We start from the raw sequence: 23,739 nt of genomic DNA, 5'->3' as shown, positions 1-23,739 counted from the left end.
TTTATTTTATTTTTATTTATTTATTTTTATTTTATTTATTTTAGTGATGTTTTAGTTTTATTTTAGTGATGTTTATTTAGTTTTATTTTAGTGATGTTTATTTAGTTTTATTTTAGTTAAGTTTATTTAGTTTTATTTTAGTTAAGTTTATTTTATTTTAATGGTTTATTTTTGTTTTATTTTAGTGAAGTTTATTTTAGTGAAGTGAAGTTTATTTTAGTTTATTTTTTTTAATTTTATTTTAGTGAAGTTTATTTGTACTTTTATTTCACTTCCTGGTTGGGGGACATACTTATTTCCATAATTGTTACCTAGCAACCATCATGTAAACACAGGCCAAACTTGTCTAAATCGCACAGTAGTTACGATTAGATAAATACAAATACATGACAACACTTTTATTTAGTTAAATCCATGTTTAAACTGTCAGAAAAATGCCTTCTCTGTGCCCAAACTGTCTTTTAGGTGGAGTTTTCCAAGATTCTTTTGAGAACTCAACACTACTTCCTGTATTGTTGTACTTATGTTAACTTTATTTCAACAAACTGTCACTGAACTGATGTAAAACTATGATAAATATTGAACATTTACCATAATTAGAAAAATATGAAACCTTCCATGCACTTTGGGGACTCTCCACTCAGGTGTTTACTGCCCCCTTGTGGTCAGGTGGAGTTCCTACATGAAGTGAGACGAGACAAATATGTTTTATATGTAGTAACTTGTATAAAAGATAATTTATTCATTTAAAAACAATTACAAATGCAGTAATTATGTACAGGCTTTGTCCAACAGTCCTTCAACTTTGAGTTTATTTACATTTACAAAATCAGACGTATTATTAAGTCCACTAAAAAACCCCCAAAAAAAACCTTTGTCTTGTATCGAATGCTTAAAGTCATGCAATTTTCCCCTAAACTATAAGGTAGTTTCTGTAAAAAGACATGTATGTTTCAATGTTGTTTTTATGTACAAACATGTTTAAAATATGTACAATGATGAGGCAGACTCTGAGGCTTATTCTTAAAAGATTTTACATTACACAAAATTGACTCTTGTGAGGTTTAAGACGTGTTTAAAGCATCAAAAACACACCTGGTTTCATCACGCATAAGTTTAAGTCATCTGTTGTTTATTAGGCTACTGCTACTTCTTCATCTCCAAATCTCAAAACGCTCTGTTCCACCTTGTGATGTCATAAAGTGGTAGTTTTCAAGTTAACAGCTCCTTTTTTTACCTTTTGTTTAGTAGAAATTGTCAATTCCAGAGCTGAAATCATCCAAATTATTCGAGAAATGAAGGTGTGTGGAGTTTAAAAACACAGCGGAGCACTACTTCCTGTATCACCGCATGACATCACAAGGTGGAACGGAGCGTTTTCTGTTTGAGAGAAGAAGAACTCAGCCAAAATCTGCAGTTTTTGTGTGTTAAACATGTGCGAATGAAACAAAAACACAACTCCAGGTGTGTTTGTGATGAGGAAACACTTATAACAGCTCAAAAAATACGTAATACGAGCGCTTTAAACTGCTTTTCTGAAATAATAAGAACTAGGGCTGAGACGTTTGATTTTGCTGTAATCTCTTCTACACAAAACATGTAAAAAGAGTTTGTGTTTAATGTTAATGGCCCTTTTTTCTACTATACACTGACGTTACGGTTTTAGCTGCGTCTGTGTTTTAAAGATCCGGCTCTTCTTCATACCACAGTCTCGGAGCTGGAGCCTTTCCCGCTGAAAAAGTCCCAAAAGTTCTTCGGTTCGCTCTTCTGCTCGTCTTTCGTCTCGTTTTTGGCGTGCTCTTCTTCGGTGTCCTCTGTCGGAGTCTGTCGCACCCACACGCTGCCCTCGTTGGACACGCTCAGGCCGAAGCCGCCGCCGCCGCCCAGACCGGGTGGATCTGCGGTGGGGGAGAAGGGCCAGGCGGCGAAGGGGGGGTCCTGGGAGTCCGGCGAGCGGGGGGAGGAGAGGGCGGAGGGCGAGGGGTGGCTCAGACTCAGGAGGTTGTGGTGGGAGTGGAACTGTCTCATGTGGGAGATGGATTTGAGCAGAGCGGCGTCGCCTGGAAACAGAAACACCACGAGTTTCATTGTAAATCTCCAAAAAAACCTTTAGAACACGTGTCAAACTCAAGGCCCGGGGGCCAAATGCGGTCCGCCACGTCATTTTATGTGGCCCGCGACAAGGTGAATTTAACTGACTGTCCTTAAATGTCAGTTTATCAGGAGTTTACATCTTTGCACATTTGAGACGAATCATTTTGCTGAAATTGAGTTCGACACCGCTGCTTTAGAACATCAGTCTGTATCACTCTGACTTACATTAAAGCTGCACTACGCAATTGTTTTGGTAGAGGGTCCTGTACCACCTGCTCGTCTCCACAGAGATGTTAAGGCTTTGTAATTTTCCACAATGCAGCGTTAAACGTATTTATCTTACATTTATTCAGTTGCAGAAGTTTCTATTGATTCAAAATGACGTGTACCGTATTTTCGCACTTTTTTTTGTCCGAGGCTGCGACTTATACTCAGGTGCGACTTATTTGTGGAATATAAGTCGCATCTGAGTGTATAAAGTGTATAATTTCACATCTTTGTTACAATTGCACTAACAACCGCGTTTTTTTCTTCATTATTATGCATTTTTTGACTTCTCCGGAGCGACTTATAGTTAAAAAAAATATGGTACCGTATTTTTTGGGCTATAAGGTGCACTTAAGATCCTATAATTTCCTCAAAAGTTGACAGTTGATGGATTGTTGGAGCGTTACAGCTGTGGTCAAGAGCCTCGTGGAGTCATATGTGTGTAAGGATCTCAAAATGGCAAAGAAGAAGTTCACTGAAAAGGAGATCCGGCCAGAACACATCACCAACCCAACATGGACGAGGTCACGTTCGCCTTTGACATCCCCGTTAACCGTACAGTCGAGAAAATGGGCCGGTACGGGGAACGAGAACGTCAGAGAAATCTTTCACTGTCGTTCTCTGTTGCCAGAAACTACCACACGTGATCATTTTCGAGAGGAGGACTTTTCGGTTTCCGGTCGGCGTCATCCTCAAGGCGAACCATAGACGATATAAAGAAGTGGACTAAGCGAGTGAAAATAGACCCATTTATTGATATAGCGACTTGTAATCCGGTGCGTTTATAGCCCGAAAAAATACGGTTTATAATCCTATGTAAACGGGCTTGCCTCTCCACAGATCTGACTCAAGGGTGTCTTAAAGGGGAGGTAAATCGTACTGTTTCCCCGAGCTCCAGACTAACTTTTTAGGGACCGTCCCAAAACGTCCCAAACCCCCGAGTGAACCATTGTGGATAAAGTTCAGAAAGAAGCTAACGGAGCGCTCTATGCCGCAATTTTAACCGTTTCCGAGACGACGGGACAGCGTTAGTTTGGGGTCCCGCTGTTCACCCCGGGCCCAGTGCAGAGACGGGCCCCTTACACACTTTGTAATTGTGCATTTTACATCAGACAACATGTAGGGTGATTTGTACCCAGGCCCTAGAGTTTGTTGCTTCACTCCTGGTCTGGTTTAATGCCGTACTGTGGAACAATGAAGCATCTCCATGGAGACAAGCCAGTGACTCCAGCAGAAAAGTTGCACAATGGACCTTTAGGATTCAAAGAAGGCGGTAACTGTCTGTATACACCAAGTTTATGGAGCAAAAAAACAGCTCATGTTTTATCAGCGGCTCATTTAACATGTGTAATGTCTGCTTTCCTCCACTGGATGGCGCACTGAGCACATTTTACTGTCTCTGGAACTGAGGCTTTAGGCTGGACTCAAACATTTATCATTTTAACATCCAAGACTCAAACATTTATCATTTTAACATCCAAACAGCTTAAATGTGGCTTTAGTGAAGACAGTATTAGACAGAAATAGTACAAATACTGAGGTACTTATAGTAACAGTAACAGTTAGGACAGGTGGGAGGTGTAGTGGGAGGTGTTATGGGAGAGTGGGAGGTGTAGTGGGAGGTGTAGTGGGAGGTGTAGTGGGAGGTGTTGTGGGAGGTGTAGTGGGAGTTCTTGTGGGAGGTGTAGTGGGAGGTGGAGGTGTTATGGGGGGTGTAGTGGGAGGTGTTATGGGGGGGGAGTCCTTACCCCTCTGCTCCCGTCTCCTCTGGCTCTGGTTCAGTCTGATGGCCTTCAGCAGGACGTCGCCGCTCAGAGGAGACGGAGCGTCCTGAGGAGACGCACTTCCACTGGACGCTCCCACCGAGTCTGGAGACGGAGCGCTGTCATGACGACAGGAGGGAGACGGGGAGGGGGAGGAGGGGACGGTGCTGTAGGGAGGGAGAGAGGAGGGAGAGAGGAGGGGGAGAGAGAAGAAAGGAGAGAGAGGGAGAGAGTAGTGAGAGAAAGAGGGAGTAGGGGGAGAGAGAGGGAGGAGGGAGAGAAGGAGGAGGGAGAGAAGGAGAGAGGGGGGAGAGTGAGAGTGAGAGGGGAGAGGAAGGAGGGAGAGAGAAGTGGGAGAGAGAGAGTAGGGGGAAAGAGAGGGAGGGACAGGAGAGGAGGGAGAAAGAGGGAGGAAGGAGAGAGGGAGAGAGGAGGGAGAGAAAGAAAGAGAGAGAGGGGAGAGAGAGGGAGGAGAGGGAGGAGGGTGAGAGGATGGAGAGAGGAGGGAGAGAGAGGGAGAAGGAGGGAGAGAGGAGGGAGGAGAGGGAGAGAGGAGGGAGTGGTGAGAGAAACAAACTTTATTTTATTTGATGTATTTCACACATTTCCAGTGTTCACTACCTGCTCCTGTTTCCTGTTGTTATTTAAAGATGCACTATGTAACTTTAAAGGTGGAGGGTCTGCCACCTTCGCTATCACAGGTGGAATTTTTTAGCTATTGTGGTTGTCATGGTTACCTGAACTTGTGTGTGTTGCCGTGGTTACCTGAGCTTACGTCGCAGGAGGTAGTCGATGATGTCGGGGTCGGTCTGGATCAGGCTCATCAGCACCTCCTGCTGGAGCTCCGCAGAAACCTGCACAGTTAAAATAATCCACTGTGACGCTTCAGTACATCAGATCTGTGGAAACGCTAAACTAATAAAGTTGAACTCTACCGTGAAGAGCCGCCTGTAGTTCTGGATCAGTACCAGAGTCACGTTGATGATGGCGCTGCTGTCCTCGATGCCCAGGGACAGAGGACACTCAGACGTCCTCTCCTTCTGCAGAAGGTTTGGACCAAAGATCACGGCCAAGTTTGCAGCCGTCATCTTATTCCCTGAGATCTGCACCAGCACAGGACACACGGGGTTAAACATGACACGGCACACGCGGGGTTAAACATGACACGGCGCACGCGGGTTAAACATGACACGGCACACGCGGGGTTAAACGTGACACGGCGCACGCGGGGTTAAACGTGACACGGCGCACGCGGGGTTAAACGTGACACGGCGCACGCGGGGTTAAACGTGACACGGCGCACGCGGGGTTAAACATGACACGGCGCACGCGGGGTTAAACATGACACGGCGCACGCGGGGTTAAACATGACACGGCGCACGCGGGGTTAAACATGACACGGCGCACACGGGTTAAACATGACACGGCGCACACGGGTTAAACATGACACGGCGCACACGGGGTTAAACATGACACAGCACACGGGGGGTTAAACATGACACAGCACACGGGGGGTTAAACATGACACAGCACACGGGGGGTTAAACATGACACGGCACACGGGGGGTTAAACATGACACGGCACACGGGTTAAACATGACACAGGACACGGGTTAAACATGACACAGCAAACGCGGGGTTAAACATGACACAGCACGCGGGGGTTAAACATGACACAGCACGCGTTAAACATGACACAGCACAAGGGGGTTAAACATGACACAGCACGCGTTAAACATGACACAGCACAAGGGGGTTAAACATGACACAGCACATGGGTTAAACATGACACAGCACACACGGGGGGTTAAACATGACACAGCGCGCGCGGGGTTAAACATTATAAGATGTTTAACAAGAGCATCTCTGTTTTGAAAGAAATCTCCAAACTCATGATGAACTTTCTCTTTATTTGTTTGGGATCGGCTCTACAAACTTGTCGTGTTAATCTCGTGTCTTAAAGTCTTTTCAAATCACAACAATCACGTCTTTGGGATCGTCTCCGCTCTTTCCTTTCATTCATTTATGTTTAGTTTGTTTTATTCTACAAAACTTTGGATCATATTTTTAGAGAACTTGATGGACATATTTCCGTGTACCTGTTCTCCGTTGGGGCTGACACTGTCCTGGGCGTGGCTCTGGACACGGTGCAGCAGAGACAGGAGCCTCCACAGAGTGTCCGAGTTACAGGGAGGGAGGAGGAAGAGGAGGAGCTGCAAGTACTCGATCTGATCTGGACCATGTAAACCTGCGCCGAGAGAACACGCTTTAAACATGTGAGAGACGCTTTAAACATGTGAGACGCTTTAAACATGTGAGAAATGCTTTAAACATGTGAGAGACGCTTTAAACACGCTTTAAACATGTGAGAGACACTTTAAACATGTGAGAGACACTTTAAACATGTGAGAGACACTTTAAACATGTAAGAGACGCTTTAAACACGCTTTAAACATGTGAGAGACACTTTAAACATGTGAGAGACACTTTAAACATGTGAGAGACACTTTAAACATGTGAGAGACACTTTAAACATGTGAGAGACACTTTAAACATGTAAGAGACGCTTTAAACATGTGAGACGCTTTAAACGTGTGAGAGAGACTTTAAACATGTGAGAGACACCTTAAACATGTGAGAGACACTTTAAACATGTGAGAGACACTTTAAACATGTGAGAGACACTTTAAACATGTGAGAGACACTTTAAACATGTGAGACGCTTTAAACATGTGAGACGCTTTAAACATGTGAGAAATGCTTTAAACATGTGAGAGACACTTTAAACATGTGAGAGACCCTTTAAACATGAGACGCTTTAAACATGTGAGAGACGCTTTAAACACGCTTTAAACATGTGAGACGCTTTAAACATGTGAGAGACACTTTAAACATGTGAGACACTTTAAACATGTGAGACACTTTAAACATGTGAGACACTTTAAACATGTGAGAGACGCTTTAAACATGAGAGAGACGCTTTAAACATGAGAGAGACGCTTTAAACATGAGAGACGCTGTAAAAACGTGAGAGACACTTTAAACATGTGAGAGACACTTTAAACATGAGAGAGACGCTTTAAACATGAGAGACGCTGTAAAAACGTGAGAGACACTTTAAACATGTGAGAGACACTTTAAACATGTGAGAGACACTTTAAACATGTGAGAGACACTTTAAACATGTGAGAGACACTTTAAACATGTGAGAGACACATTAAACACATTCAAAACACGCTTTAAACATGTATAAAGTGTCATTTCAGGAGATTTTGAGCTCCAGCTCCCCCTGCAGGTCAGATGTTTTTACACTTAATATGTTTTTTCTGTTGTATTGTGTTAGCATGCTTAAGCACTGGGACAGTCCATTTGTCACGTGCTCAGTGCAGTAAACACTGACCATGTTCATTACAAACTGTGACTTTAAGTGAAAGAGTGATGAAGAGAAAGAGTGTTTTATTTGTACCGCTGGCGTGGAGGAAGGCGGGGTATAGTTCCCGTGGTAACAGAGGGTCAGGCATGTCCCGTAAGAACTCTTTAAGCAGAGCTGCGACGTCGTGGATGCTCTGCTCCTCGTCCAGCTGTACGTCCAGACCCAGGTCGAAATCCTCACGTAACTGCAGAGAAATATGAAGAACATCACAGGAAATATGACAAACTACAGATAAATCACTGAACTTTTCCACTTCAGTGCATTACAAATGTGTCCAGATGACCTTTGACCTCTGCAACCTTTGTTTTACACAAAGCCAAGAATGAGAACAGCGCCCTCACCTGGCGGACACGCTTTTTGGAGCTCCCCACTCGGAAAATGCCGACTGTCTGTAAACCTGCACGAAGAAATCAAATCATGTCACAATATTTAAACACATCACATTATTATGGAGCAGTGACCACCACCTCTGGTCCTGGAAGTACAGTTCTGTTTCATTTTTCCCATAAATTTCCAAAAAATATATATATAAAGTTTGAAAGCTCAGGGCTAATCAGCTATGAGGAAACTAATGACCACAAGACCGACAATTTATGTAAAATCTCTTTCTGAAACTGCTGCATTAATAAAACATTTTTGGATAGTTTTGTGTTTTTAATGTTCTTTTTGGACCTTCCACCTTTTATGGAGATTATTGACCACACAGTAATGGAGTCTTGGAAGTATTTTAGGACACTCAAACACAATTTACTATTATTTTTTTACTATTATTATTCACTTCATACTTCTACTGCGACTGACAGAACCATATAAAGACAAAATGAGAGAAAATAAATGTTTTTAAAAACATAAAAAACTGTGATATTTAAACAGGTTCTGACCGTGGCTCTCGATGCAGTGGCAGCAGCTCTCCACCAGGCGGGGCACTTGTCTGTAGATTGGGTTCAGGCTCAGTTTGGAGGGAGTGCGCCCCCTGCTGGACCCCTGAGGCTTCTTCAGGTCCAGCTCCGCGGGGTGAGACAGCTGCAGCGCCTCCAACAGGCGAGACTGGCTCTCTACAAGGTCTGAGATGGAGTCCACTGACAGACCGCCCTGAGGTGAGACAGGTGAGACAGACAGGTGAGAGACAAGAGAGACAGACAGGTGAGAGACAAGAGAGACAGACAGGTGAGAGACAGGAGAGACAGACAGGTGAGAGACACGTGAGACAGACAGGTGAGAGACAGGAGAGACAGACAGGTGAGAGACAGGAGAGACAGACAGGTGAGACAGACAGGTGAGACAGACAGGGACGAGACAAGAGAGACGGACAGGTGAGAGACAAGAGAGACAGGTGAGAGACAAGAGAGACAGACAGGTGAGCGACAAGAGAGAGAGACAGACAGGTGAGCGACAAGAGAGAGAGACAGACAGGTGAGAGACAGGTGAGACAGACAGGGACGAGACAAGAGAGACGGACAGGTGAGACAGACAGGTGAGAGAGACAGGAGAGACAGACAGGTGAGAGAGACAAGAGAGACGGACAGGTGAGACAGACAAGTAAGAGACAGGAGAGACAGACAGGTGAGGCAGGTGGGACAGACAGGTGAGGCAGACAGGAGAGACAAACAGGTGGGACAGACAGGAGAGACAAACAGGTGAGGCAGACAGGTGAGAGACAAGAGAGACAGACAGGTGAGAGACAAGAGAGACAGACAGGTGAGAGACAGGAGAGACAGACAGGTGAGAGACACGTGAGACAGACAGGTGAGAGACAGGAGAGACAGACAGGTGAGAGACAGGAGAGACAGACAGGTGAGACAGACAGGTGAGACAGACAGGGACGAGACAAGAGAGACGGACAGGTGAGAGACAAGAGAGACAGGTGAGAGACAAGAGAGACAGACAGGTGAGCGACAAGAGAGAGAGACAGACAGGTGAGCGACAAGAGAGAGAGACAGACAGGTGAGAGACAGGTGAGACAGACAGGGACGAGACAAGAGAGACGGACAGGTGAGACAGACAGGTGAGAGAGACAGGAGAGACAGACAGGTGAGAGAGACAGGTGAGAGACAAGAGAGACGGACAGGTGAGACAGACAAGTAAGAGACAGGAGAGACAGACAGGTGAGGCAGGTGGGACAGACAGGTGAGGCAGACAGGAGAGACAAACAGGTGGGACAGACAGGAGAGACAAACAGGTGAGGCAGACAGGTGAGACAAACAGATAAGAGACAGGTGAGACAATAAGGTGAGACAGACAGGCAAAAGTTTGGTGAGACAGGTACAAGACAAGAGAGACGGACAGGTGAGACAGACAAGTAAGAAACAGGAGAGACAGACAGGTGAGGCAGGTGGGACAAACAGGTGAGACAGGCAGGAGAGACAAACAGGTGAGGCAGACAGGGACGAGACAAGAGAGATGGACAGGTGAGACAGACAGGTGAGAGAGACAGGAGAGACAGACAGGTGAGAGAGACAGGTGAGAGACAAGAGAGACGGACAGGTGAGACAGACAAGTAAGAGACAGGAGAGACAGACAGGTGAGGCAGGTGGGACAGACAGGTGAGGCAGACAGGAGAGACAAACAGGTGGGACAGACAGGAGAGACAAACAGGTGAGGCAGACAGGTGAGACAAACAGATAAGAGACAGGTGAGACAATAAGGTGAGACAGACAGGCAAAGGTTTGGTGAGACAGGTACAAGACAAGAGAGACGGACAGGTGAGACAGACAAGTAAGAAACAGGAGAGACAGACAGGTGAGGCAGGAGAGACAAACAGGTGAGGCAGACAGGTGAGACAAACAGATAAGAGACAGGTGAGACAATAAGGTGAGACAGACAGATGAGAGACAAGAGAGATAGACAGGTGAAACACCAGAGAAACATCAGACATACTTCCAGGTTTTAAGCCAGATGCCCTCCCAGACACAACTGACTGTGGATTTTTTGTGTTTTGTTTTGTTTTAATGTGCTGCCCTGAGACCACAGACAGGACGTGTGATTTTTATTACAGAATGAACGAGACACAAGATTTGACATGATTCATAAAATACATTTTGTTATTCTGTTCACAATTTAAATTAAACTTTCTGATTTTCAAACTACAGCTTTTCTTTGTCTTAGTCTCTGTTTTTGTCCAGTCTAAACATAAACACATGAGTTCAGTTTCCACATTTGGGCAAAGTCTCATGGCATTTTTGTCTTTATCTCGAAATCTTGACTCTTTTCAGTCCATTGCTGTTAAAGTGTGTGTGTGTGTGAAGGTGTGTGAGGGGGTGTGTGTGTGTGTGTGTGATAAAGCTGCACTCTGTTACTTCTCTGGTTGAGGGTCTGTCAAATGCTTGTCTCCATGACGATATAGCTTTGCCTGGGATGTTCTGCAGTGTGGCATTAACTCTGTCTGCATTAACCACAGTGACACTGGTCTGGAGGAGGAGGAGGAGGAGGAGGAGCGAGGAGGAGGAGGAGGAGGAGGAGGGAGGGGAGAAGAGGAAGAAAAGGGAGGAGGAGCGGGAAGAGGGAAGAGGAGGAGCAAGGAGGAGGAGGGAAGAGGAGGAAGGAGGTGTGAAGAGAGAGAGAAGAGGGAGGAGGGGGATAGGAGGGAGAAGAGGGAAGAGGAGGGACAAGAGGGAGGAGAGGAAGAAGAGGGAGGAGAAGGGGGATGAGGGAAGAGGAGGGAGGAGGTGGGAAGAGAGGAAGAAGAGGGAGGAGGAGGGAGGAGAGAGACGGGGAGAAGGGGGAAAAGAGAGGGAAAAGAAAGGAGGGGGAGAAGAGGGGGAAGGAGGAGAGGGAGGAGAGAGGCGGGGAGAAGGGGGAAAAGAGAGGGAAGAGGGAGGAGAGGAAGGAGGAGGAAAAGAGGGGGAAAAGGGAGGAGAGGAAGGAGGAGGAAAAGAGAGGGAGGAGGGGGAGGTGTCTCTTGTGTAAACAGTTTCTCGGCTGAACTGTGAGTCACAGAATTATTTGGCACAAAACCAGTGGGAACGACGTGGCCTTTTATTCTCCGAGTATAAAAAATATACTTTAAACAAACATATTAGGCTGATGTCTGGTGTATGTTATAATGTTGTGTCCTCATCACAAATATACACACGTTTAACACACAAACCCTGCATATTTAGGGTGCGTTCTTCTCTCAAACAGAAAACACCGATCCACCTTGTGATGTCATCATGTGGTAATACAGGAAGTGACATGTTCTGTAAACGTTTAACTTAACTGTAACTTTTATGGTTTTCTTTAACTATTTTAACAATATTCCCTCGTCACCATCTTATTCAGACAGATTTGGAATGATGTATGTGCTACATCTGAGGCTTGAGTGCTCAGGAAAATTCCAGTTTCACCTACCCCCTACCCCCGCCCACTGCTCTATACAGATGGTTTTAAATGTAGGGTTAAAAATGTCACGTTTTAACAATAAAAACACAAGAAAATCTGCTTCTTGATGAGGTGAAATAAGCTGAGAATGACGGGGGAGCGGAGACGGAGAGAAAGAAAGAGTGAGGGGAAAAAAGAGCAACAGTGAGAGGGGGGTGGATGGAGAGAGGGGTAAGAGGAGGGGTGAGGAGAGAGAAGGAGACAGTGGGTGAGGACAGAGAGATAGAGATAAAGACAGAGAGGAGAAAGACTGAGAGAAAGAGAGTCAGAGAGGGGGGCTGGATGGAGGAGAGAATCGTGAGAAGAGAGGGAGGAGAGGGTGAAGGGAGGGAGAGAGTGCGAGGGAGAGAGAAAAACAGAGAGTGAAAGAGAGAGTGTGTGTGAGAGGAGGTGGACGGAGGAGAGAATCTGAAAAGGGATGAAAAGGGTGAGTGGAGGACAAAAATGGGTGAGGGAGGGAGAGAGGGGAGGGCTGGATGGAGGAGGGAATCGTGAGAAGAGAGGGAGGAGAGGGTGAAGGAAGGGAGAGAGGGAGAGAGAGAGAGCAAGAGTGAGAGGGCGGTAGATGGAGAGAGTTGTGAGAGGGGTGAGGAGAGGGAAGGAGACAGTGGGTGAGGAGAGAGAGAGAGCAAGAGTGAGAGGGCAATGGATGGAGAGAGTTGTGAGAGGGGTGAGGAGAGGGAAGGAGACAGTGGGTGAGGAGAGAGAGAGAGCGATAAAGACAAAGAGGAGAAAAACAGAGAGAAAGAGAGAGTCAGTGAGGGGGGCTGGATGGAGGAGTGAATCGGGAGAAGAGAGGGAGGAGAGGAAGAGGGCACGAGAGGGAGAGAGAAAGACAGAGAGTGTGTGAGAGGAGGTGGATGGAGGAGAGAGTCATAAGAAGAGGGGGAGAAGAGCGAATGGAGGACAAAAATGGAAAATGGGTGAGGGAGAGAGAGGGGAGAGGGCTGGATGGAGGAAGAAATCGTGAGAAGAGAGAGGGAGAAAGAGAGAGAGAAAGTGTGAGAGGGGTAGGATCGAGGAAAGAATCATAAAAAGATTGACGAAAAGGGTGAATGGAGGGAGAAAATGGGTGAGGAGAGGGAGAGAAAGAGGGAGTAGAGAAAGAGTGAGATAGAGGAAGTGAGTGGCTCTGTTTTAAGCTGTTTTAGATGAATACGGTGGTTTACAATGAAGAAAACGTGAAACCTTGATCTTCGTTTGTTATTAAAGCTAAATACTTTATATCCAGACCTGGCGTGTCCAACCTATGGCCCCAGGACCAAACACGGCCCTCGGAATAATTTTTTTTGGCCCTCCTACTGGATTCCTATTGAATTGGCCCAAATGATCACACACACATATTTTTTTGTGCAAATTCAAGTATTTCTAGCACTATAACTGCACGATATAGATCTAAAAATAGTGTCGTGTGACGAAAAAAGTTCAAACAGTATCAGCTGATCACACGTCTGAAGCTTTCAAACCCACAAAAATCCTAAACTACCACTTCGGTGCATCACGTGACCATTTCTCCAGCATCTGATTGGCTCCTGGGTTTTGTAGTTTTGTAGCGCTGCGGATACATAAATGGCAGGTCTCTCGTCGGCATTAGCGGCTTAAGCTAAGTGTAGCTCAGGGCGGGAGAAGTACAGGCTGCAGCAGCTAATTACTAATGCTAAAGCTAACAATCGCACGCCACAAAGAGACCGAGCGTTTTAAGAGTTCAGGAGAAAATCAGAATAGACCAAAAAAATGTAATTGAAATAGGTAGAATAGTTTAGCATTGTTTTGTTATCTATTCTGTTATTATTGTGATATTATGTAAAAAGAAGTGGTCTAAGTGAGTGTGACGTCACCCTTAGCGCTCAGCTGCCGCCAAATGCTCCTCGAGGCTAGCAGTTATAGTGGCTAATCTGGAGCCAAGGGCCGTTCTTGGAAATCCGAGCACAAAACCAAAGAGCTAATCAGGAGCGGGGCTGTTGAACGTACACGCCTCCTCCCGCTCGCACTCTTGGTTTGACAGAAGGCGGACGCTGAGCAACGCTGTCAATCAAAGCTGTTGCTATCGCTAACGGGAGCTACCTCGGGGAAAGCAGGCACCGGATTGGTCGGTTATTAATGTTCATATCTTGAGTTACAAACATAATAGTGAAATAAAAACACCAGGATTCTGCAGAGCAGGTTAATACGGACATTTTAAGAGCAAAATGACGAGTCTGACTTGAATTAGAGCCAGAGTGGATGAAGCCGAAAGCGCGCCCATGCTCACGTCCTATTAGCATTAGCTTTGTCCATTTACCGTGTTTTCCGGACTATAAATCACTCTTTTTTTCATAGTTCGGCCGGAGATGCGACTTATACTCAGATGCGATTTATATATGACTTTTTTTTTTTTCTTCATTATTATTATGCATTTTTTTGACTGGTGCGCGACTTATACTCCATTACGACTTATACTCCCGTGCGACTTATACTCCCGCACGATTTATACTCCCGCGCGATTTATACTCCCGCGCGAATTATACTCCCACGCGACTTATACTCCGGCTTATACTCCAGCGCGACTTATACTCCCGTGCGACTTAGACTCCGGCGCGACTTATACTCCATTACGACTTATACTCCCGTGCGACTTATACTCCGGCTTATACTCCTGTGCGACTTATACTCCGGCTTATACTCCGGCGCGACTTATACTCCGGTGCGACTTATACTCCATTACGACTTATACTCCCGTGCGACTTATACTCCTGTGCGACTTATACTCCGGCGCGACTTATACTCCCGTGCGACTTATACTCCAGAAAATACGGAAATACTCTATGGTTATTATTAATGACATTTTATTACATTTTATTTAGATATTTGCTTTACCATTCTCTTACATTGGGATAGAAAGTAACTATAGTAACTCAAAAGATGCACTATGTAACTTTCTGGTATGGAGTCACCTGTCTGCTTAATGTTATTGCTTTACTTGGAATATTCCACAGTACGGCATTAAACTGATCCATTTACTCCAATACGCTCATTTTATTTTTTAAAAACTACCTTAAAAAAACACACATTCTTACTGTAAGCGGAGTTGCCTTTCCACAGATCTGACCTGTAACTTCACTTCGCGTCACTTGTTTGCCTCTATAGAGATAGCTAAGTTTAATGCCATACCGTGGAACATTACACAAATCAATAACATCGCCGTGGAGACAACTTTAAGACTTTAGGTTTGAGCAACAGGAAAGTCAAATTCTCTTGTCCAAAAAGACCATGGATCAAAAGCGGAGACAGGACGAGAGGCGCGGCCGCAGACGAGACGCGTTTAAAGACGATACGATCAAATAAAAAACATAAAAACGTGAAAAATGTGTGAAATATTCGTAAAACTCGGGGAGGGTCACAGACATCAGAGCGTATCTGGAGTTTGGACGAAACGTGTGAGGTTTAAGGAGGAGATTTACGGTTATGTCGTCCTCAGAGAAACAAGGAGTACGATGAGAGGTCAAAGGTGAAACTACAAGAAACGAAAACACATAATTCCACTTTTTAAACCAGATGCCCTCCCAGGTACAGCTGACTTAATAGTGGACTTAAGCAAACTTAAGTCTTTTAACAAACAAGTACAAAATGTGGTCTAGAAATATCATAATTTAAAGTAAAAATACAAAAATAAATGTCTTTTTTTGACTAAACTTGTATTGTAGCCACAGCGGCCCTGGGGCAGACTGACAGAAGCGAGGCTGCCAATCTGCGCCATCAGCCCTTCTCTCACTCAAACACCACATTTATGGTCAGAATTAACTCCCCAAAGTGTAACATTACAACATCATACTTCAGATAGCACCATAAACACTTTCTCAGCTTAAACCAGATGCCCTACCCTGCGCTGCACTCTCCCGCTGTTGTCCAGGAACCCGGGCGGCTGCGGTTTGTCGAAGAAAGGAGCGGGCGCCACCGAGTTGGCCGAGGGAGAGGAAGGCGCCACGCAGAAGGGGGGGCTCATCAGAGGCCTGCTGCTCGAGAACAGGAGCCTTTTCTGGGCCCTGAAGCGCAGCACACTGGCCTCTAGATCCAGACAGTCCCTGCGGCTCGCCTTCAGCTCGTCCTGTCTCCGTTTGTGAGCGCGGTCGTTGGCGATGACCTGGGACAGGGGCAGGCCGAACGCTTTGGGAGCCGTTTCTGAGGAGGAGAGACGCAGAGATTACAAATAAATATTACACATTTTTTAAAATCCTCACGGTCGTACTCAGAGATCTGTGTATGTTTGAGCAGTTTGAGTTTGAGGAATATGGGATGTTTTCTTTTAATATTTTGCAGTATTTACAGCCCAAGAGATATGCCAGATAAATAAAATCATGTACTACTTTCTGAAGTATAAGTCGCTCTGGAGTATAAGTCGCTCTGGAGTATAAGTCGCGCTGGAGTATAAGTCGCGCTGGAGTATAAATTGTACTGAAGTATAAGTCGCTCTGGAGTATAAGTTGTACTGAAGTATAAGTCGCTCTGGAGTATAAATTGTACTGAAGTATAAGTCGCTCTGGAGTATAAATCGCTCTGGAGTATAAGTCGTACTGGAGTATAAGTTGTACTGGAGTATAAGTTGTACTGGAGTATAAGTCGTACTGGAGTATAAGTCGCGCTGGAGTATAAGTCGTACTGGAGTATAAGTCGTACTGGAGTATAAATTGCTCTGGAGTATAAATTGTACTGAAGTATAAGTCGCTCTGGAGTATAAATCGCTCTGGAGTATAAGTTGCACTGGAGTATAAGTCGTACTGGAGTATAAGTCGCTCTGGAGTATAAATCGCTCTGGAGTATAAGTCGTACTGGAGTATAAGTTGTACTGGAGTATAAGTTGTACTGGAGTATAAGTCGTACTGGAGTATAAGTCGCGCTGGAGTATAAATTGTACTGAAGTATAAGTCGCTCTGGAGTATAAGTTGTACTGAAGTATAAGTCGCTCTGGAGTATAAATCGCTCTGGAGTATAAGTCGTACTGGAGTATAAGTTGTACTGGAGTATAAGTTGTAGTGGAGTATAAGTCGTAGTAAAGTATAAGTCGCTCCTGAGTTTAAGTCACACCAGCCAAAAAATGCACAATAATGAAGAAAAAAACATATACTTCACACAAAAGTCCCATCTGAGTATAAGTTGCACCCCCGGCCAAACTATAAAAAAAGTGCGACTTATAGTTTGTAAAATACGACACCTGGAGCCTGAGTATGATTTTGATTTTTGTCACAATCTATTTAGACTGAGGCTGTATCCGAATTTTGTCTGAAATGTGTAAGTTATCGCTCTGTTAACAGCTCAAGCTAAGGTAAGCGGCTAACGCTAGCAACTTTAGACCATAACGAGTATTTTATTCATAATCAGGATCAACAGTGGGATAATTTCACTGGTCTACTGAGTGCTGGACGCTACTTTTCGAGGTGCATTGTGGGTGATTTTGATTCCACTACTTTTCTCCAACTGGACATTCGGACAGCGCTGAACATGGCGTGACCCCTGAATAGCGCCCCCTGTAGGAAAAGTGTGGACATTGACACACAGCCTTAGTAGATCTACATAAAGATTCCTGCTTCTTCTGAAAGTTCACATTTTATTGTGATTGGTTGAATCCACCTCTGACTCATTGAGACTGACCAATAGGAGAGGGGGGTGGGAAGTCGACTTTGTTCGAGCGTCGAGTTGGATTCACCAGAACATTTTTCAATCGTGACACGTTCATTTGATCAAAACAGCAAATTGTCACAAGAATGAGACCACGGTTTGATTTTTATTAAAATATTGCCCTGCCTTAACACACACACACAGACACACACACACACACACTTAATCCTTCAGACTTCTCTCTCTCCCTCTGTCTCTCTCTTTCTGCCCTCCCTCCTTCTCTCTCTGTCTTTCTCTCTGGTGCAGGTTTAATGGGCGAGCAGTGTCACATGACCTGTCACATGACCTGTCACACGGCTCAATCCTGTTAAAACTACAGCAAACGGGTTACTATAGCAACAGTGTAGGGCACCACGGTTAACAGGATTCCACTCTACGACGTATGACCTCTGAACCTGAACTGACCCAAAACAACAACGCTTTTCTTGGTGAACATTTTAAACTTATTTATCTCCATGGAGACAAGCAAGTGATACCACCGGGCCAAGTTACAGGTCAGATCTGTGGAGAATGTTTTTTTATCGATACAAACAGCTGGAATTGGAACAGTTAAAGCAACAAGATCTCCCACTAGAAAAGTTACACGGTGCAGCTTTAAGTTAAAATCACATCTGAACAGGTTTGTAAACACAGCCCTTTTCAAACCTTCATGAGGACACATCAGATCTCACACTGTCCCGAGAGCTCACGCACACACACACGTGCACACTACTACGTGCACACTCCTACAGGTCAAAGGTCACAGACTGGCACCGTGCCCTGTCCAGACTTAGAGCTCAGAATAACTCAGGATCATCAGGCTTATTCAAGATTAACTAAACCGACTCCCTGAAATCTTTTTCTCAGAACAATGTCATAACATGAGCCTTAATCATGAAATAAATACATAATTTAAAGATACACTGTGTAACTTTCTGGAAGTGGCACCACCTGCACAGTTCCACGGAAAAAGACAGTTAAAGTTTCTCCTCCAAGCCAAGTAAGAGTCAGGTTTGTGGAGATGCAAGCCCAGTCACAGTAAGGACGTATTTTTATGTGTTTTCCACTGTAATAAACACATCCATAGTGAAAAAAACATGCTTTCATTTTAGTCTATTCTTAGTGAAAAAAGTTACATATTATGGCTTTAAGTGGTGAATGTGACAGTGAAAGAAGAAAATGTCTCAGGTTTAGAAGGAATATTTCTGACAGGCCTCTCACACTTTCACTCAGGCTTCACTCGGAGGTGCTTAGACGGGGGCAGTGTCTTGCCTAAGGACACGTCAGAGCTGTATTTGAACCTTAGACCCTCTGGTTGATGGGCTACCTCTTTATCCACTGATCCGCTGTTGTGTTTGTGCTTCTTTTACACATTTACACAGTCTGCTGCTTATGGGACAGCTCTGTTTATTTTCCTGGAGCCTCTGGGAGATAATTACAGACAGAACAACACGCGCTCTGGTCTCTGGTCTGGTCTCTGGTCTCTGGTCTGGTCTCTGGTCTGGTCTCTGGTCTCTGGTCTCTGGTCTCTGGTCTGGTCTCTGGTCTCTGGTCTGGTCTCTGGTCTGGTCTCTGGTCTCTGGTCTGGTCTCTGGTCTCTGGTCTCTGGTCTCTGGTCTCTGGTCTCTGGTCTCTGGTCTCTGGTCTCTGGTCTGGTCTCTGGTCTCTGGTCTGGTCTCTGGTCTCTGGTCTGGTCTCTGGTCTCTGGTCTCTGGTCTCTGGCCTCAGATCTCTGGTCTAGTCTCTGGTCTTGGCTCTGGTCTTGGCTCTGGTCTCTGGTCTTGTCTCTGGTCTTGTCTCTGGTCTCTGGTCTTGTCTCTGGTCTTGTCTCCGGTCTCTGGTCTTGTCTCTGGTCTCTGGTCTTTGGTCTGGTCTTGTTTCTGGTCTGGTTTGAATTTAGTTTAAATAAATCAAATCAAAATGACTTATCTGTCTCTGGGGGATAATAAAAAGCTCAAACTAAAATCTCAGTGCAGCTCAACAGTCGTCAGGAGACACCAGATCCAGATCCAGATCCAGTGTCAGGGCAACTTGAGGAGAGTAACAGCCCTCAGGATAAAAGTGTCCCTCCTCTGTGTCCTCTGTGTCACAGCAGCCTCTAGGGGGAGCCAGGTGAACTCTGGAGACACGACGGGAAAGTCTCTTCTAAGACTCTTTTCTCTGCTCTTTTGTTTCAGTCTTTGATGAGACAGGCCATTCCTTTAACGTGTTTCCTCTGCCATATTTGGTGTAGAAAGCCCAAAGAATTATTGTTAAAAAATCAGTAGCATTTCAGAGCGAGTTGGCGAGCACAGTTATCTCCAAGGATACAGGAAAAACAACTGCTCAAATCACACAATCCAAAGGGCCTTTGAACATAAGCATGAGCCACACGTCTTAGTCAAAATCCCCAAATATTAAGATAAAAATGTAACAAAAAAACTGGCAAAAATTGCTCAGTGTGCCAGCCAGTCAGCCACAAGAGCAGCCAACCACAACCACGGCAACCACGGGAAAATCGCTTTAAATTTTATGTAGTTTGTATAGTTTTGCGTGAGTGTGGACGACCTGAGAGTGAACCCAGATGTGAGGCTTAAATAAACCTGAGTCACAGCAGAGACGATGTCCAGAGCGTCCACATAGAGACATATGTGTCTGCTCTGTCACACGACGCTTATGATGTTTGTCCTGCTGCTCCTTTGTGTGTATATTCAAAGGACTGTGTTTATGGGGGGTTAAAGCCTCACTGCGGGACATTTTGTCACATTAAAACAGGGTTAAAGCCCAACTGTGGGACATTTTGTCACATTAAAACAGGGTTAAAGCCCCACTGTGGGACATTTTATCATATTAGAACAGGGTTAAAGCCCAACTGTGGGACATTTTATCACATTAGAACAGGGTTAAAGCCTCACTGTGGGACATTTTGTCACATTATACAGGATTAAAGCCCAACTGTGGGACATTTTATCATATTAAAACAGGGTTAAAGCCCCACTGTGGGACATTTTATCATATTAGAACAGGGTTAAAGCCCAACTGTGGGACATTTCATTGCATTAAAACAGGGTTAAAGCTCCACAGCAGAACATTTTATCACATTAGAACAAGATTAAAGCCCCACTGTGAGACATTTTATCAGATTACAACAAGGTTAAAGCCCCACTGCGGGACATTTCTGTGCATTAAAACAGGGTTAAAGCCCCACTGTGAGACATTTCATCAGATTAGAAGAGGGTTAACCTCCCATTGTGAGACATTTTATCAGATTACAACAAGGTTAAAGCCCCACTGTGAGACATTTCATCAGATTAGAAGAGGGTTAAAGTCCCACTGTGAGACATTTCATCAGATTAGAACAGGGTTAAAGCCCCACTGCGGGACATTTCTGTGCATTAAAACAGGGTTAAAGCCCCACTGTGAGACATTTCATGACATTAGAGCAGAATTAAAGACCAGGACCACGTCAGAACACTACTCCACACTCATCAGCCATGACCCAGGTAACTCCAAACAGCTTTTCTCCAACATCTTCTCAAACCTCAGATCTCTCCTTGTTACAACCCCCCAACACAAACTGCAACATGGACTTTATCACTTCCAAAACTGACAATATTCCACACAGTTCCACTCAGGACATTTCAACAATATTCAACACACACAACCTTTCACACTTTTGTCCCACGACACAGTAGGAGGTCAAGAAGCTGCTCAAAGCACACAACTATTCACCTGCTCTAATCAAACCTTCTAAAAAAAACCCACCTTGGACCCAGTACCCATGTCAAATTACAGACCTATTTCAAATCTCTACTTCATCTCCAACATTTTAAAAAAGTTGTTTCCACCCAGCTCCACCATCATCTCAAATCTAACAGTCTTTATGAAAAATTCCGATCTGTTTTCCGCCCCTCCGTGACCTCCTGATGGCCTCTGACCCCCGTTCCACTTCCCTTCTCATTTTTCTCGACCTCTGCTGCGAGTCACCATTGACCATCTCATCCTCGTCCACCGTCTCCAGCACTACATTGGCGTCTCTCACATTGCCCTTCACTAGTTCCGGTCCGAGAACTCAAACTAAATCCCAACCCCACACTGTCACTTATGGGGTCCCTCAGGGCTCCATACTCGGTCCAATCCTCTTCACCTTCTACGTGCTTCCGCTTGGGTTTGTTGTCAGCAGGTATGGAATAAATTTTCACTGCTATCCTGACGGCACACAACTCTATCATAAAGTCATCCCCTTTGGACCACCCTCTGCTCCTGTCTGGATGAGGTAGGAGCATGGATGTTTCAGAATTTCCTGCAGCTGAATGGCTCAAAAACAGAAGCCATTCAAACCGGAACCTCTCAGGAACTTCACTCTTCCTCCATCACCTATACATTAATGTTTCAAAGCTCCACCCCTCTCTTTTCCTCCCAGCTGCAGAGAGGCTCGTCTGTGTCTTTGTGTCCTCCAGGTTGGACTACTGTAACGTGCTCCTCATCGGGATCCCTGGCAGGAGCATCCAAAAGTTCCAGTATGTTCAGAACAGCGCTGCCAGGGTCCTGATGAGGGTGAGTAAACACGAGCACATTACCCCCATCCTCCACACCCTGCACTGGCTTCCTGTTCACCCCTGCATCAAGTACAAGGTCCTTCGGCACACTCACCACTGTCTCCACGGTGATGTCTCCACCTACCTCACAGAACTGCTCACACCACACAGCTCAGCCACGACCCAGTGAGGCCAACACCAGCGGCCAGCACCATCTGCTCCCGCCCAGGACACGACTCAAATCCCTAGGAGACGGGGTCTTTGAGGCTGCTGCTCTCCGTCTGTGGAATGCCCTACCAGACCACCTCAGACCACCTCAGACCACCTTAGACCACCTCAGGACTCCACAGACCATCTCAGACCACCTCAGACCACCTCAGGACTCCACAGACCATCTCAGACCACCTCAGACCACCTCAGACCACCTCAGACCATCTCAGACCCCCCCCCAGACCACCTCAGGGCTCCACAGACCATCTCAGACCACCTCAGAAAACCTCAGACCACCTCAGGACTCCACAGACGGTGGATACTTTTAAGAGAGGTCTAAAAACCTTCTTTAAAATGTGTATCAATGCTTTTATTGTTGTTGTTCTTTTATTGTAGCACTTTGAGATTTGTATTCAAATCCCCCTCAGCAGAACATTTCATCACATCAGAAGTTTGGAACAGGGTTAAAAGCTCAAAACTATTGTTTAAACCAGTGGCTCTCAAACTTTTCACACCAAAAAACTATATATCACCAGATCTAAACCGGGTCTAAAACTGGACTATTTCAGGTCTAGGGCTAAACCGGGTCTAAAAGTGGATTACACCATTTCCACTGTAGTTGTAAACCAGAAATGATCCAAATTAGGACAAAAGCAGAGTGGATAAAATGAACCACAGACTTTAAGAGCCAAGCCCCACCTGAAGGAGCTCGTGCACCACAGTTTGAGAAACACTGGTTTAAACTATAGGCCTTTAAAAAATGCCACACACATCAAACTCATTATTCTCTCAATGGGTGTTCTCCAGTTTCCCACATCAAACATGAACAAACTAATCCTCCAGGAGCTCAGACACAGGTAGAACATGCAAACTCTACACAAACACAGCACAAATACATCAAGAGTTATGGATGTAACTTCAGTTCTATGAGTCCCGGATCAGGAGGGATCAAATAAAACTCTATGGAGACGTGTACGGCAGATGGAAAAAAGTGACATAATGAAACTGTAAGACCCTCAAATCCAAACATAAAGGTCACGATGGATCAAAGAGCAGAGCTTTTCAGGGACCACCCACCAGGAGCTTAGAGGACCCCCCCCAGTGAGGCGTCCCAGGACCAGGCTCCGTCCTCCCCACGTCACATACACCTCTGTCTACCCCTCTCTCCCCTCTGTGCCCCTCTCCTAACTCTCTCCCTTTCCCTCTCCACTCATTCCCTTCTGCACCCCTCTCTCCCTCTCTCCTCACTCCCCTCTCCTTCTCCTATACGCTCCTCTCTCCCTCTTCTTTCTCTCCCTCTCTCCTCCTGTCTCCATTCTCTCCCCTTCCTCTCTCTCCCCTCCTCTCTCTCTCTCCATCCACTTTCTCTCTCTCCCTTTGTTCTCTCCCCCTCTCCCCTCCTCCATCCCTCTCTCACAGCCACCCCGTCCTCTTGACCTTCACCCTCTCTCCTCTCCCTCCACTC

The 23,739-nt window shown here is 45.4% G+C and overlaps 1 protein-coding gene across 2 annotated transcripts in view; it reads right to left on the bottom strand.

Annotated features, from left to right (window-relative positions):
• Window positions 1–714: 714 nt before the first annotated feature.
• arhgap36 (Rho GTPase activating protein 36) overlaps window positions 715–23,739 on the bottom strand; it is a 59,415-nt gene continuing 36,390 nt past the window's right edge. Inside the window, exons 4-12 of one of the 2 annotated variants that reach the window (XM_033983622.2) lie at window positions 15,776–16,074; window positions 8,439–8,649; window positions 7,899–7,954; window positions 7,591–7,741; window positions 6,224–6,372; window positions 5,060–5,227; window positions 4,890–4,978; window positions 4,110–4,291; window positions 715–2,060 (exon numbers count right to left, since the gene is read on the bottom strand). In XM_033983622.2, the coding sequence (XP_033839513.1) occupies window positions 1,699–2,060; window positions 4,110–4,291; window positions 4,890–4,978; window positions 5,060–5,227; window positions 6,224–6,372; window positions 7,591–7,741; window positions 7,899–7,954; window positions 8,439–8,649; window positions 15,776–16,074 (1,667 nt within the window). In that variant the 3' untranslated portion in view covers window positions 715–1,698. The remainder of the gene's footprint in view (window positions 2,061–4,109; window positions 4,292–4,889; window positions 4,979–5,059; window positions 5,228–6,223; window positions 6,373–7,590; window positions 7,742–7,898; window positions 7,955–8,438; window positions 8,650–15,775; window positions 16,075–23,739) is intronic. The other variant, XM_033983623.2, reaches the window with a different exon arrangement.

This window comes from Periophthalmus magnuspinnatus, chromosome 18 (genome assembly GCF_009829125.3).
Source record: "Periophthalmus magnuspinnatus isolate fPerMag1 chromosome 18, fPerMag1.2.pri, whole genome shotgun sequence".
In the NCBI taxonomy this organism is placed as follows: domain Eukaryota; kingdom Metazoa; phylum Chordata; class Actinopteri; order Gobiiformes; family Gobiidae; genus Periophthalmus; species Periophthalmus magnuspinnatus.
This window is presented reverse-complemented; position numbering and strand designations above follow the sequence as displayed.